At 34.9% G+C, this 16,952-nt stretch overlaps 1 protein-coding gene across 18 annotated transcripts in view; it reads left to right on the forward strand.

Moving 5' to 3' along the window:
- ENOX1 (ecto-NOX disulfide-thiol exchanger 1) overlaps positions 1-16,952 on the forward strand; it is a 609,204-nt gene that overhangs the window by 148,346 nt on the left and 443,906 nt on the right. For 6 of the 18 annotated variants that reach the window (XM_045202239.3, XM_045202201.2, XM_045202206.3 and 3 more), the window contains one exon: positions 15,485-15,608. The exons of 2 other annotated variants lie outside the window; for them this stretch is intronic. Coding sequence is in view for 6 of the 16 variants with exons in the window: in XM_045202201.2 (XP_045058136.2) it covers positions 15,485-15,608 (124 nt within the window). In the remaining 10 variants the exon portion in view is untranslated. Of the gene's footprint in view, positions 1-7,698; positions 7,746-15,484; positions 15,609-16,952 lie in introns of those variants that run through there. 10 more of the 18 variants (XM_053916761.1, XM_053916754.1, XM_053916756.2 and 7 more) reach the window with 5 other exon arrangements.

The following is a 16,952-nucleotide window of genomic DNA, read 5'->3' on the forward strand; positions in this document are numbered from 1 at the left end:
AAAATGTGAAAAAGCATGTATCCTGGAACTGAGGAGCTATGGGAATAGATATGATTATGATGAACTTGAAAATTTAATATTTTTCACTATAAATATGAAATTTTAAATAGGGAACAACATATTGCATAGTTTTAAGTAGAGATAAAAATAGATGCTCTTTTTAGAGGTATACTCTACTTTGAATGTAATGATTTTGGGGAACTATTTTACAATTAATTTTGCAACACTGCCCCAATATTTATTTTTATATAATAATATCAAGAATGAAATAAAGATTTTCATTTATTTAAAACAGTATTGAAAAACTTCTAAATGATCACTTATAGATGTGAAAGGATTTTTGAAAACATAAAAACGAAAACCATGTTGGGTCAGATTCTTGATCTAACTACCTAATAGGATATATTCTGGAAGGGTGCTGTAGTCAACCCCAAAGGTTAACTGTTTGCTCCTAACTCAGACTGCCCCAATCAATATTATTTTCAACTCAGTTCAATTAATAAGCATGAATCGAATCAGGTGGTGGTGTATAAGACTAATGTCAATGTGTCTTTAGTGCAGATCTTCTTAGGGAAATATTGGGTTCTTAACATATTGACACAATAGCCAGTTTGTTCTCATTGACTAATTTTACCTAATTTCTCAAAATTTTTCTCTTTGTGCAAGAGTTTGTATATGTTACATTATTTGCAGTTGTGTTGATGTTCATGCCAACTTTGTGCTGTTTATAATTCCTAAAGAGATATTAATACTTCTAGAACAACAACAACAAAAACAAACTATAAGTCCAGATTAATAGAGAGTTATGTTTTGAGCTGAAGACCTCCATGCATTAATTACATAATGTCAACCATTAGCAGTGGTTTTTAAATTCAGTAGTCACATATAATACACATGAAATACATAGCATTCTTTATTAATTATTTCATCACACTCTAAATTTACATGAACCTGCACACACATGCCCGCACATACACACATATTTATAAACAGATATAAACATATTATATACATGTAAACACACATATATAAAATATGTAAGAACATATTTTTCATATATATAAATTATATTTTAACAGACTGTGAAACATTCTTGGACAATAAAATATATAACCATAAATTAATAAAGACCTAGCTAAGCAATGCTGCTGGTAAAAGAAATGGTCATTTGGTTGTATTATCACTTATGTACTGCACCAATTTAAACTTTTTGGTTTAGTTGGCAAAGAAGTTTTTTTTAGGTTAGAACTCAGTTCCTTGTTATAGTCTTGCTAAAGTACAGGGCATTTACAGAAACTTGCTCTGAATTAGGCGTTCAAATATTGCAATTTTATGAAAAAAAACCCTAGACACTTAGGATGATAGTGTGAATCAATTTTGTGTCCCTGGGTGAGGTCTCTCTGAGAGGACACAATGCACCATTTTGTCTGAGATGCTGTTTCTACTAAATGTGGAAATGATGGCTTCCAGTGCTGTGGCCTGGTGTGAAATCTCATGGGAAATAACTTGAAACTATGTGATAGGTTTGAAATTAATTCCTACCTGCTTCCTTGACATATATTTACAAGATATACTATTATTTTGTACCAACCTATATTTACAAGATGTACTATTATTTCGTGGCCATCCAGAAAGCCAATGTAGTCCTGTTTTGTAGAATGAATAACGGTGATAAAAATCTCCTAGTCTATATATCCTTGTTGCATAAAGCAACCTCTGATTTTATGAGTTGAACACAGTAGTCTATACTTCTGTAAGTTCAAGAGTTGCTCTTTGACCCCTTTCCCTGCTTTTTCTTTGGCTTTCTCTGATGACTCAGCAGAGAATTATGATTGGGGGTTTTCTCTTTGCCACATAAGGGTGGTTTTGTAATGATGGATTTTAAAATAAAAACATGTTTTCAACCTTGTGAAATCCTGGTAGGACTAAGGTGAAATGTGCCTGCCACTTTCAGATTTCCTTGTTGAGGAACTGTTAGAGGCTTATGACACTGTAAATGTTGGGGAGAAACAGGAGAGAAAAGAGTGTTTCAAAGATCTTGGTAGGTGCCCTGACCAGTGTGGCTCAGTTAGTTGGGAGTTGTCTTGCAACGTGAAAGTTTGCCTGTTTAGTCCGGTCAGGTCACATGCCTGGGTTGTGTTTCAGTCCCCAGTCTGGGTGAGTATGAGAGGGAACTGATTTATGTTTCTCTTTCACACTGATGTTTCTCTTCTTTTCTTCCTTCTTCTCTTCCCCCTCTCTAAAAATAAATAAATGAAATCTTAAAAAAAACACAAGGAAATCTCCATAGAGTGCAGCAGAAATACTCATGAGCATAGGGTGAGCACTCGTTAGTGTTGTTCTTAATGGACTTGAATTCAAATGTGGCAACTGCCTGCTGAGGTCAAAAAAACCTAATCTACACATTCTCTGATTTATCTCCTGCTATGTCAGTATTTGAGAATAGGAAGGGCTTTGGGGGGGCCTAGCCTTTGTCTAATGTCTGCAGATTGGGAAGCTTCAGGGGACAAAGCCTTGTGGATATGCCATTGATTATTTTCCTCCTTTAGGGACCATAATTTGTAGTATCCTGCTGAACTTTCTCTCTCAACTGTAGTGGATTGTTCTCTTTAAATAATTTAACCCTGATTTGTTCTTTTCTATACACAGGGGGAAAAAAAACTTTGTAAAGATTTAGTAGATTACTAAAACAAATCCTTGTGTGCAATATTTTAAATTCTTGAGCCCTGGCCTGCATGTTTCAGTTGGTTGGGCATCATCCTGCAAAGCAAAAGGTCACTGGTTCAATTCCCTTTCAGGGCACATGCCTGGGTCGCAGGTACTGTACCCCAGGTGCATGCGAGAGGGAAACAATTGTAGTTTTTCTCTAACATCAATGTCCTTCTCCTTTCTCTAAAAAAATAATTAATTAATTAGTCAATTAATTAATTTTGGGGAAGTTGATTCTGAATAAATTTAACACAGTGCTGTGCCAGGGTTGAAATTCTATGACAGATGAGGAGCTATGAGCTGAGTCCCTGGGCTCTACGCAGCTGTGCTCCAAGCAGCACCATTAGCAAATGGTGTCCTCCACAAAATAAGACACATACAGTATGTGGCTCCGCTCCGTTTGTCTCACACAACATCCATTTATTCTAAACTGTCATCTCAACACTCCCAATTCCTTATCTTACACAGGGAAACCCAAGCCTTGATCTCAGATTAGCTATGACATGACTTAGGACCCAAACCTTTCATTCACAGTTCTGTTTTCCCTAGTGCTCCATGTAACATAGAATACCCACTTGCTTGCTTGATTTATTTGCTTTGCTTGGTATATTTTCTAAGCTTCAACTTCTTTCCTAGTAATTGATTACTGCATCTTAGTATTTCTTCAGTGACTGATCTCCCTCCTTCCCTTAGCTCTGTTCCTTCCTGACTTGTTTCCTTGGCTCTCTGCCACCCAAGGTTTTGGTACGCTTGTTACCATGTCTACTTTGCAAAGGACTTTGGTGAAGGAAGCTGCAGTGTTCTGAACATCCATTTTTGAGTGTGACTGTCCCCTCTAGATTTATTGACTAAGTACCAATGGCACAATGTAGGATAATATTTACTAAGGGAATATTTATAACAAGAGTCTCATAATAAAAACAATCATGGGCTTGAAGAATTTTCAGAGGTGACCACAGAGTGGTGTGGGATGAGAAAACTGAGGCCCTGGAAGGTTAAGTGATGATGCTCAAAATTAAATAGGAAGCTACACTGGAGCCTGGGTAGATGCTGGATGACCTGCCTGCTTCCCTGTTGTCATCTTCCCAGAATTCTATGAAAGAATTGTTAACCACAGACTATAAATGTAAAATTTCACCTTTGAGAAAATTCTGTCTTTTGAATTTGGATGTGATGTTATGCTACTACTGATAATAGGAGAGAGACCCTTTTATACTGTTTCTATGCATCACTATACTTGCATGACCTGGGCACAGTACCCAGTGCTCATGAACCATTGTCAGGATTGCCTATTTTATATTAACTCTTCCAGACGTCTCTTAGTAACAGTAACACTTCTGAGCCTGACTTCCCAAATCTTAGGCAGCTTGAAGGTGGTTCATATCATAACTCTTCTTATTCAGTCAGTTGGTCTTCATTCTGAAAATGAGGCCCTACCTAATTCCACTGGCTGAACTTGCGGCTGTACCTGGACTGTGCTACCCCAGATGTCCAGCCTGGTGATAGGGTCCTGCTGCTTCCCCACTGACTGAGAACTGTCTGCTATCTATTGCAGGAGAGCTTCCAAGGACTACTGGCCCAATGCCTGTGTATTGTCATGGGTCCTGGAACTCTCTAGTTTTCTTTTAGCCTGAATTGAAGTCAGAGTGAGCATTATGCTTTGCTCAGCACACACACACACACACACACACACACATACATACACACTTGCTCCAACTACAAGTCTAGTGCCAGTGCTGGCCTCTCCTTTGCTGTCTTATCTTGCTATGAGTAGCTGACAAGACCCAACAAAATCATGACATACATCATGTTTTCCCAATATTGGATAATTTTAAGTACTGTTTCTCTCTTCTTACATATAGGAATTACAGGAAATATATTAACTGAACATATATTTCTACATTTAAAGAGTAGAAGATATCCTTCTAACACATTTATCTCTGTCAAGAGGCAAAAAAGTCATATATTAATTCTCTTCATATTATGTTTATTCCTAAGTTTCTTTAAAGGGAAATCAGTGGAAGCTGAGCTGTTAATTCAATTGCAGCTTTGTTTTTTTATTATAGTCATTTGTTCCCACAAAGAAATGCTTATTGATGAAAATGATAACGGTGAAAAATCACCTCAGCTTTCATGCTTACCTACTATTTTCTGGTGGTACTAAATCCCAGTTTTAAGTCCAAAAGAAATTAAACTGAATGTCTTTTCCATTTCCCACTGGTAATTTAGAGTTTTTCTTTTACACCCCTTCTTTGGTTCCATCCTCTTTTCATCATATCACAGGTATTAACCCCTATTCATCCCCCACTGTCTGCCTTTATTCCCACTCAGATTTCACCTTCTCTTTTTCCTCAATGCTTTTCTTTATTCCTTTCTCTCCCTTGCTCCTGATCTTCAGAGAAGCTACCACAGAAATGTTTTCCGGTTCTTTGCACACATATACAATAAGTGGTTATTGTATATGGTTATTTGGGCCTTGGGAGAACTAATACCCTGGAGAGCCACCATGCTGGATTAGTATGTGGCAGGCATAGCCACCATGGTATAGAAAAGTGCTCTAAGGGCTGTGTTTCCCAAATATACTTTTTCTGTTAATGGCCTCTTTGGTCCATTAGCATTGTTATAGTATGTTTTGGACTTTATTTTTATTTACAAAAAGGTATGTTTATGGTGTCATGTTGCTGTTAGGCCCTGATGCATCCTTTCCCAACTTGCGACTTAAATACCACGGGTGAAGGAACATAAAACAAGCAAACATAACCTTGGTAGAAAATAAGACTGATAGCCTTTAGCAGGATTCCTGCAGGAATTTCTACTGATTACAAGGCTGATGGAGCTAAATTGAGAATAAAAAAATCATTGGCTAACATTGGATTTATGTATGAGTGAAAAGGCCTGAGCAGCTATCTCCGTGGACCATGTGCTTTTTGACATGTTCAAAATTCTGTAGTTGATCTTCTCTTCTATACCAACATTTTACAAATCTTCATTGACTGCAAATCCCAGAAATTTACTCTTCTTGTTTAGTGCTTGAGGTAAAGAATAAAATCCATCCCTGGTGGTAAGCACCCCATTCCCACAACCCAGTTGAAACGCACCACTAGAGTACGTGGGTAGAGGCAAGAAGAGCTTGTCTAGCTGGCATTGAGTGCATGGATTATGGCTTTTCTTGTACTCTTCCTTTGATAGGGATTTAGGATTGAGAAAAAGGCAATGACAGGGGAAAAATCTTGCCCAGTCACTTAAAGAAGCCCAGGATGAATGCTAACTAAACACTAAAGTGTCCAGACCAACCTGCACCATAGAGCAGAACTGAGAAAGGGATATTTAGAAACTACCACACATGGGGCCTTGCCAGCCAGGAGTCACAGATATTGTCTGTTGGCCAATTCTAAGTGTAGGTAACTTTCCCCCAGTTCTTGAGGAAGTAAACACAAAGATGTCCAAAATGGCAGTCTGGGAAATGGTAATGTTAATAGTGAGTAGGTATTGTTTTAAATTTTTTTATTTAGAACATGTAGGTTGTACATGAACACAAGCTTGTAGGGGATAAGTAAAATAATATAAAAATACTTAGGTTAAAAGTTATAATTAGAGATTATGCTCTCTAATCTCACCACCCCAGAAGTAAGTACAGTTACCCTTTTAGTGTTTGTCCTTTTAAATAATTTTTATACATATACACACTACTTACACACACAAAGATATTTTAAAATATAAATTGCAGTATTTTGGTCATATCATTCTGAAATGTCTTTTCATCTAAAAATATATGTTAGAGATTTTGTTTCATGTTGTTACATATATATATTTACTGTATTCTTTTTAATAGCTGTATAATATTCCATTGTATGGTTACTCAATAGTTTATATTATCATACCCCTACAGGTGGACTTTTATGTAGATTCCGATATGGGATTTTTATAAATAATGCTACAATGAACTGCCTCCTTGTTTTTGTGTACATGTGTAAGAATGTCTGTGGGACAGAATCCTGGAAGGGAATTGTTGGATCAGATGGTACACACATCTGATAGATACTGAATTTTGATAGATACTGACAAATTCCCTCTAAAACAGCTACACATTTCTTTTCTCATCAATGGGCTAATTAAAATGCCCATATCTCCAATATTTAGACCACCAATAGAGATTATCAAATTTGAAAATTTTTATTTACTTGTAGATGACAGATAACCTGCAAAGCTATTATTAGCAGTGAGATTGAATGCCTTTTTATGTGTTTTACTGTCATAAGCATCTTTAATAACCATACAATTTAAATCTTATCTTTAAAATCTAAGATAATTTTTATTTTTTAAATTTGAATTATGATTCTAAAATTTATTTAGAAGAATAAATGGGTGAGCTAGTAAAATTTTGAGGAAAAGAAAAAGTGAATGATAGTGGAAGAAATGATTTGTTCTGTAAAACATCGAGTATCTGATACACCCAGTAAACAGTCTACAATCAACAGACACCATAATGGCACAGTGAGAATGGCTATAAAAAAACCTGTAAATGGAATTATCTAGAATATGATAGAATGAAACCAAAACCAATGAAGAATTAAATCATTTCTCAACAATGATTTTATTAATTGTTTAAAATCATAATAAAACTAAATTGAAGTCATAATGAAATAGTAAAATTATAATAAAACTAGAGGAAGAAAGTATAGCATATTGGTATATATATATGGTTCTGGACTTGGGCAGGTATACTAAAAAAAACTTAGTAAAAACATATTTTAATGCATTAAATTTAAGCATTTTAATGGTAAAAAAGAAATGCACCATATGAAAGTCAAATGGCACTGAAAACTGAGAGAAATATTCACCACAAATATGATAGACATGGGGTTAATTTCATCAATATTTAAAGGAATTTCTCAAATCCATAATAAAAAACAAAAACCAATCTAACACCTCAATAGAAAAGTGAATGAAAAGCATGAATTAATAAAATGTAAATTCTTTTCTACTAAGGCTGCTCCAAGAAGAACAAACAGCTGATGGAAATTGGGTGTTTCGAAGTAAGTTGATAGATGAGTACTTCTTTTGTGTAATAATACTGTTGTTCGTTTTGACAGTAATGGAAAACATTCCTGTTTTAAAGAGTACAATATTAAAAGCTAGTATATGACAAGCTACATTTTTACAATTAAGAAACTTCAAGATCTATTAAGGGAAAGAAAATAGATTCACAAAGGCTTATGGGCATCAACCTATGATCAGAGGAACAGCATTACAATCACATAGTGTGATGAAACTACATAGTTTCAAGTTTTAGCTGAATAAAAAGGTAATAAAATGTTACTTATATATAGATATTGTGTTGCTGATTTTGTTTTAAAGATACTGTTCCCCTGCAGTATGGAAACTCTTTTATTTGTCCTGAAATATATTAATCAGTTAAGGTTTCCTGCAAATAAAAAATGTTCCACACTTTACTGCTGACTCACACCCTCATCTTGGTCCTTAATACATTAGTGGTGAAAAGAGGTAGGGTACAAACCAGAGGAAACACACACACATGACTCAGTTTCCCTGGTTCTCAGCAGCTTTTCCAAGGAGAAGAGGAGGCAAATATGTGTTTGTGTAAGCTGGAGGAGCCTCGGGCTTGCCTGGCCCCACTAATGCACAGGAAAGAAATACTCTGAAGAGAACCCTAACAGTGCATTGTGAGAAGATGTGGAGTTTGCAATATCTTTTCAGAGAGGTGGCCAAGAGTGAACTCGGGTCTGATCCACAGTACTACTTCCTGTTCTTGGAAGGAGCCTTGTGCTGCCATTAACTGCAATTCACTAATGCAAATGCTAACAGTATACTCTAAGAAAAATAAATCAAAAATTTATGTAAAAGGATATATATTGAGGTATTATTAAAAATGGAAAAAAATAGAAACATATTCAATTAAAAGAATGTTTAAATAAATTATGGCACCTTCATAAGGTAGAATATTATTATAGCCATTTAAGACTTGTGATTTTAAAGACCATTTAATCAAATGGGAAACATTATTATGTTAAGTGAATAAAGCAGGGTTCAAATGACATTTATAGTATGAGCCCATTTTAGAAAAAGGAAAAATTAAGTGCATAGGAAAAAATCTAAAGTAGACAATTTCAAAGAAAATTTAACAGTATTTTATAGTTAGATGGTATTATGTGGATTTATACTTTTATGCATTTGTTTCCCCCCCAAAATAATCTAATGTGGGAAAACATAAGTGTGTGAATATATATATTCACATCTTTATATACTACATTGAGTCTCATAAGAAGTAATTCTTTTATTTCACATATATGTGATCCTTTGTAGAGAAAAGCAGGAGCTTCAGTTTTTGTATTAAAAAAACAAGCAAAACTCATTTTGATGACTGTATTAATGTCAATAAGCTTACCTGAGGGAGTCTGTTTCATTGTATTCCTATTTAAATGATAGATTTCACATTTTATTGCTGTCTTGTTCTTCTTGGAATATTCTGGTACATACTAGTGTTCAAAGTAGCATTTAAGGGCTATTAGGCAAAAATGTCTAGGAAATAAAGATGTGGTATTTATCAAGTGTGAGGACTAAGTGAATATGGATACTTATGTAACAAAATTGCTGTCGCTTATGCTTAATTTTCTCATATATGTTAGGACTGTCTACCTCTGTTTAAAAGAAACTACTTATAAAAGTGTCCACATGAAGCTTCTATGAAAGATAAAAATTCACATACACATAGTCTCCAAAATGCTGACTAAAACAGACAATAAGAAGCACACATGGTGGGAGGGGGGATGGTGAGACTAAAGAATACTATCAATGTCAAGAAAGATTTGTCAAATATAGTCTGATTTAAAATTAATTAGAAGAGGACACCAGGAACTGGAATAAATTTTCCCTTCTCAGGACTCTGTCTAGTGTTTATTTCTGTAAGTGGAGAAGGTTTAGAAAAGCCCATTAATAGCTTTCAAATTAGATAAGCAGGGACTGGGTGGGAGGCAGGTAAATGAAAGGATAGCATCTACTGAAAGGTTACTTCTGAATGGCAGTCATGAGTTCTTTTCTACCCAATAAGAACTTCCTATAGGAAATCTAAGTTGACTCTAAAGCAGCAGGTATGGAACATCTATAACCTTGGAAAATTAGACATGAGGGCAAAAGTAGATGTCAAAGAGCAATTTCTGCAATGAAAACCAATAGCATAAGCAAGATCAACTCTCTGGAAGTGTAAATTGGTATAACATCTATGGGAGGCAATTAAATAATAGCTAATAAATTAAAATAGTAGACTTTAATTTATGCATAATTGGAGTAGATATACTTTTTCCTGTTCCTTTCACTAAGTACAAATAAAAGCCCTGGACATTATATGTAGAACAAGTACAAGATTCTGAAAGGTGAAGAAGAGAAGGAGGCAGACTGACTAGAGACATCAGGACCAGGAAAATGACCCAGTGGTCTGTTCCCTGTATTTTATTTTTGCCTCATATCCAAAATTTGATACTGAAGAAGCCAGCAACCTAGCCATTCCAGTGGCTACAGGAAAAAGAAGTTGCAACAAAGTCTACTTTTTCCATCCAGAAAAGTAAGTAAGAGTAGCATAGAAAGATAGAATATTTTTACAGAATAACTTATCCATTCCACCAAACATCAAGAAACAACTGGCCTTCCCTCACCCATTTCAGAAAAAAGCTGAGTGGGGAGTCTAGACTTTTACCTTCCAGAAACCATATCAATATTCCTGCCAAGGAGATTCTGAGACCAAGTAGGGAGCTAGGACTTTCATCCACATTGGCTAGTAATGAGTTGTTCCTCTCCTCATCCTTGCTGCAATATCAATGGAGATCACTTGGGGCATCTTGACTCTTACCTCTATCTGGCAAAAAATAGGTACCCCTTTCCCTTCCTACTGAGATTGTAACAGAAGAGACCTTGTGGAGACTCAAGACTTTTACCGTTGCCCAGTGGTAATGAAGCCAGTCTCGGCTCAGTGTCTTAGGAGACCACATTGGGAGCCAAAATCCTTAACCCACCCAGCAGTCATAAGAAACTCCCATTTAGGTTGTCAGGGGAGGCCAAGTGAGGAGCCTGGACTTCTACTTTCACTTGGTAGTAATGTTGGATCAGTGTCAGGGAAAGCCAATTAAAACATAAGGTTTAAATAAGATCCAGAGTATCCGAGCATAATACAAGAATTTTCAGGTTGCAATTGAAAACCACTCTTCATGCCAAGATCCAGAAAGACCTTTAATTATATAAAAAAGATACTCAACAGATCCCAATATGAAATGGCAGTCAGAATTATCCTAAGAATTTTAAAGCAGCCATGATAAAAATGCTTCACCAGGCAACTACAAACCTTCTTGAAATAAATGCAAATTTAGAAAGCCAAGCAAAGAAATATGAAGTCTCATCAAGGAAATATAAATTGTAAGGAAGATCCATATGGGAATATTAGAACTGAAAATACAAAAACTGAAATAAAAACAATGTGGATAAGTTCAATAGCAGAATGGAGGGGACAGAGTAAAGAATCAGTGAACCAGAAGACAGAATGATAGAAATTTACCCAATGTGAATAGCAGAGAAAAAGTAAAATGATAAAGCAACAACAACAACCACCAAAAAAACACAATGAGGTTCAAGGGAGTTGTAGGTTTATAGCAAAAGGTAGTGCTGAGAAAATACTTGAAATTATAATAGAATATATATTCATATACAAATACATATATATACATATACAAATACATATATATGACTGAAACTTCTTAAATTTAGCAATGGACATAAACCTACAGAATTGAGTCTGAGAAAATCCCAAACAGAATAAACACAATGAAATACACCCTAATTAAACTTTTGAAAACTATTTTCCAAGAAACTTCTTGAAAGCAACAAGAGAAAACAAACCTTACTTACAGGAGGAAAACAATTAGAAGGACAGCAAATTTCTCATCAAAAACAAATGAAAGCCAGAGGAAATGGCACAATATTTTTCAAGTGCAGATAGAAAAGAGCTGTGAACTCATAATCCTAAATATAGTGAAAATATCAGTCAGGAATATAGGGGAAATCAAGATATTCTCAGAATCACAAAAAAAACTAAGAGAATTATGTATTAAGCACACCTGCCATACAAAAGTGGTTTAAGGAAGTTATCTGAACAGAAAGCAAACAATAAAAAAAGGGACTCAGAAATCAGGAACAAGAAACGAACATGGTAAACAAAAATATGGGTAAATACATTAGGTTTTCTGTCTCTTTTCTAAATTATATTTGATTGTTAAAGTGTATGTTATAGCACTGAGGCAGCTAATAAACTTAGAGGAATATTTAGTACAATTATATTTTAAATAGGGAAGGTAAAGGGTAAAAAAGTAGTTAGGTTTCACTTGAACTGGCAAAATGACATCACCAATAGACTGTGAGACATTGTGTGTGTGTGCATTTTACTTAGAGCAGCCACTAAAAAATTATACAGTGATACAATGCAGAAATTACAAAGGACAAGGTAACACAAATGTATTGATTTATATAAAAAATGCAAACTTTAGAATTGTGTCACAGTATGTTACTTTAAATGTATATTAATATATACAAGTGTGTATACGTACACTTTTATAAGCACAGACTACTTTGGGGATGGTATACAAGTGACTTGAAACCTTGGCTGAATCTGAGGAGAGGAGATGCATGTCTAGAGGGCAGGTGTGGAAGAAGCTCATCTTGAATTTTGTACTTTGTGCTTGTAATACCAATTGAAGAGTTTATTTGCATGTTTTAACAAATAAGAATGTCCATAAATAGATTCAAATATATATTTAATATATAAATTCATATATATAGCAGATAATAAAGAAAGACTTTTAAGACAGTATGGGGAAAAGTTGGGTTAGTTCATAAAAGATATTGGGAAAACTGTCTAGCCATTGGAGGAGGGTGAGCACAGTCGTACAACTATTGATACCCAACTCTTATATCCCAATAAATTTTAAATGAGGATGTGAATGTAAAAACCAGAAAATAAAAAGTAGAATAAAATATAAGTAAATGTTTTATTGTCTTGGGATAGGGAAAGTCTTTTGAAAGCATAACACTAATGATATAATAATAAAGGAAAATCAATGGTGGATTTAGTCATATGAAAGTTTACCCTTTTGTATGACCAAAACAGCAGTACTCAAATATATAAACTACAATAAGTGATAAAATGATTATGACCAAGAGAGTGGCAAAATAAATTGCAGGATATTCATATAATTTATTATTACACAGCAACAAAAATGAGTAAATCACCAGTACAAGGAGTATCACTGATAAATCTCATGGGTATAATTTTGAGCCAAAAAAGCTATTTACAAAACCAGTATCTGCTGTTAAATGTCAGTATAGTTGTTACTTTTCAAGAGGGAAGGATTGAGTAATGGCCAGCAGAGACGTGAGGGGCTTCCAGAATGCTGCTAATGTGAATCTTGGGTGGAGGCACAGGTGGTACAGGTGTGTGCTTGCTTTGTGATATGCATAAAGCTGTATACTACTTTATACATATTTTACTTTAATAAAATGGTTTTAAAAACAAGGATACAAGCAAGATTTTTTGACTGTCACATTAGCAAATACTTTTTAAAAATGAAGTTTTATTTTGTTCACACTATATATAATGAAAATTTACAAATGGCAGACTGTTCATTGTGTTGCCAATTTTATTCAACAATTTGCATTAAAGGAATTTATCCTAAGAACGGAATGAGAAAATTGTACAAAGGAGTATCCATAATGATAATGTAGTAGCTTTATTTATAAAAATGAAAAATCGGATATAAACTAAATGCCCAACATTGAGAGTTTATTTAACTAATAAAAGTACATATGGAATATGTTGTAGCCAGATATACTGAAGCAGGGCTACTTTTATTTGTGTAAAAAGTTATATGAGTAGTTTTGTGACAAAAAAATAGCAATTTCCAGATCTGTTTCTCTCAGACTAACACACATTCACACATACTCACATATGCCCAAACTCACATTTTTAAAAACATCTATATCTAAATAGATTGAAACACTAGTCACTAAAATGTCAGCAGAATTTATCTAGGTTTTTGTGTGATTTTTTTTTCTTCTATTTTCCCTTTTGTATTTCTAAAAAGAAAAATACAGGTAGATATATCATTTTTGAATACTGGGAGAAAATAATAAAACAAAGATTAAAAAAAATCCCTGAAAAGCATTTTTATGTATTTCCTCCAGTGAATTTCTTCCCTACCTTGGCACCAATCAGGTTTTTAAGTTAAAATGGGAGGAAAAGAGGAAGGAAAGTGAGAGAAATGTGAATGAATCATAGGTTTGTTAAGTGTAACAGTGATAACTGATTATATTCATATTGAAAAATATGAATCTTATTTCAGAGTTTTTCTTGTCTAAAAATGAGAATTATTTTTAAGTCAGCCTTTATTTAAGTTATACTAATTTGTAGATTGAATAGTAGTGATGTAATGCTAATGATTTCCTAGTACATTGAAACTAAACTGATTCACATTAGTACAAAGAAACTAAAAAGTCTTGAATACTCCAAACTTAAAAATAGTTTGCATAATTCACTAGTTAGGCATGGTCCCAGGTTTTATGGAGTTTTAAAGTTATATCACTTTTGAGGTTGTTTTAAGGAAAAAATACGCAATTTTGAGTATAATGTTAGTTGCAGTCCTTGGAAGGGGCTTGTGGCACTGGGGGGCCCTGGCGCTTGTTTTCTTCACTTCATGCAAAAGTCACCTGTTAAGACACAAGCTTCGTTTATGTATGCCTGTTCCTTCTTTTTCTGGAGGGGACTTATTGCTCAAAATTATTAAGCTGTGATAACACATTTACTTGTTAACTAATACAAGTTGAAGATATCTATGGAAACAGATTTATTAAAATACAAAGAAAGAGTATGTATTTAAGCCTTATTGTGGAAGTCTGTTAAGCTTATGGGTGTTTTAAGGCCCTATGTATAATAATAATTGGATTTATTTTCAGTCTTATTTTAAAGAAAATAAATCATTCATTCAACAAATATATATATATATATATTTGATTAATATTATTTATTTACTCCTGTAAATACCCCTCTCCCTGCCTCCTCCCTCAATTCTATAATCTAGCTTTAAAATACTCATATATTTAGATTTAATATCAGGAATTCTCAAACTTTTAGGTACATCCAAATCATCTAAGTATGTTGTCAAAATGCGAATTCTCATTTGTTAGTTCTGCAGTGGGGTCTAGGATTCTGCATGTTTAGCAAGCTGCCATGAGAGCCCTCTGGAGCCAGTCTGCTGACCACACTTTGTGTATAGCAAGACTCCACAGCATCCTAACCTGTCTTCAGCATCCTCTCATCCGAAGTGGAGAGGTCCTTCCATGCCCTCCATATGTAAGCGACTGTTCCAGTCTAGTGGCTCTGAGGGGCAGCTGGGGATTATATAACCAGGAATACAAGTGTAGGATTTAGATTACATGAAACAAGTAACACAGCTAAGGACAGCAGATGTGTGCTACAGAGTAAGAGTGAGACAGTGAGCACAAGGGAGCCAATGCTGAGAAAGACACGATTTTTTCACCCACTACTTTGGGGAAATGTTTATGAGTACATTGACAGGAGGACTGTTTTCCTATTTGGCCTGTCATGAGAAGCACAGGTGAGGCAGTAAATTTGGAGTTCTCTTGGGAATTTAGAAGTTTAGAAAAAGAGGCTCTGAGTTGTTAAACTCTGATCACACAGATGTGGGTGCTTCCATTTCAGGGTTTAGGACATGCTGTGTGTGGTGACAACCCTTCTAGCCAGCAGCATCTCCTACCTGTGACCTCTTCTGGGAATTATCATCAGGAGCCAACTGCAACCAGCATTTCTCAGTTCTTGTGCCAAGGTAAGGAGTCTCTGATGTTGCACTCGTTACACTGTGAAGTTAGTGGAACAGCACAAGGTTGAGGGATCTGAAGATACTCCTTTTCCAATGAACACTACTCTGGCGATAACAGACATAGGACTCTGTTATTAGGGTAAACTAAGAAAAGCACTAAATGTTCTGTTGCTCCTACTTTTGATATTCTGCCTCCCAGGAGAGCCGGATCCATGGTTTTTTTTTTTCCTTTATTTTTAATGGTGGCACTAATACAGATGTCCCCATTTCTGTACCTTTATCTGCCTCTACTCATGTTTTTTTTTAATTGTGGTAAAAAAAAAACCCACATAAACTATTTATTTACCTTCTTAACAAATGTTTAAGTGTTCAGGATAGTACTGTTAACTATAAACACATGTTGTACAGCAGGTCTCTAGAACACGTATTCATCTTATAAAACAAACTCTGAATCCATTGAAACTTCTTATTTCCTCTTTCTTCTAACCCCTGATAACCACCATTCTACTTTCTGTTTCTTTGGGTTTATAACTTTAACTACCTCATATGAGTGGCATCATGTGGTATTTGTCCTGTGACTGGCTTATTTCACATACATTATGTCCTCAAGGTTCATTCATACTGTAGCAGATGACAGGGTTTTCTTTTTCATGGCTAAATAATATTCTATCGTGTAGATAAGTGTGCGTGTATATGCATACTACATTTTCTTTGTGCCTCCACTGATGAACTTTTAGGTTGTTTCTACATTGTGAGTACTGTGAATAATGCTACAGTGAACATGCGAGTGCAGATATCCCTTTGATATCCTGATTTCATTTCTTTTGGATATATCCCCAGAAGTAGAACTACTTGGGCGTGTGGCAGTTCTGTTTTTGAGCAGCCTCATTACTGTTTTGCTCAGCAGCTGCACCATGTTACATTCCCACGGACAGTACCTAAGGGTTTCAATTTCTCCACACCTTCACCAACACTAACTTTCTGTTTTTTCCCCTTTTTTAGTAATGGCCATCCTAACAGATGTGAGGCCATGTACTTTATTGTGGTTTTGATTTATGTTTTCTGATGATTAGTAATTTTGAGTATCTTTTTTTATACCGGTTGGCCATTTGTACGTCATCTTTGGAGAAATGTCTGTTTAAGTTCTTTGCCTATTCCTTAACCAAATTATTTGTTGGGTTTTCTGTGCTACTTTTGTTTTAGTTTTTTGTGTTTTGCTATTGAGTTGTAGGAATTTCTTATAGATTATGGATATTACCTCCTTATTAGGTATATGGTTTGCAGATATTTTGTCCCATTCTGCAGGTCACCTTGTCACTCTATTGACTGTTTCATTTGCTGTGTAGAAAC

The sequence above is a fragment of the Desmodus rotundus genome, chromosome 13, assembly GCF_022682495.2.
Source record: "Desmodus rotundus isolate HL8 chromosome 13, HLdesRot8A.1, whole genome shotgun sequence".
NCBI classification, from domain to species: Eukaryota; Metazoa; Chordata; class Mammalia; order Chiroptera; family Phyllostomidae; genus Desmodus; species Desmodus rotundus.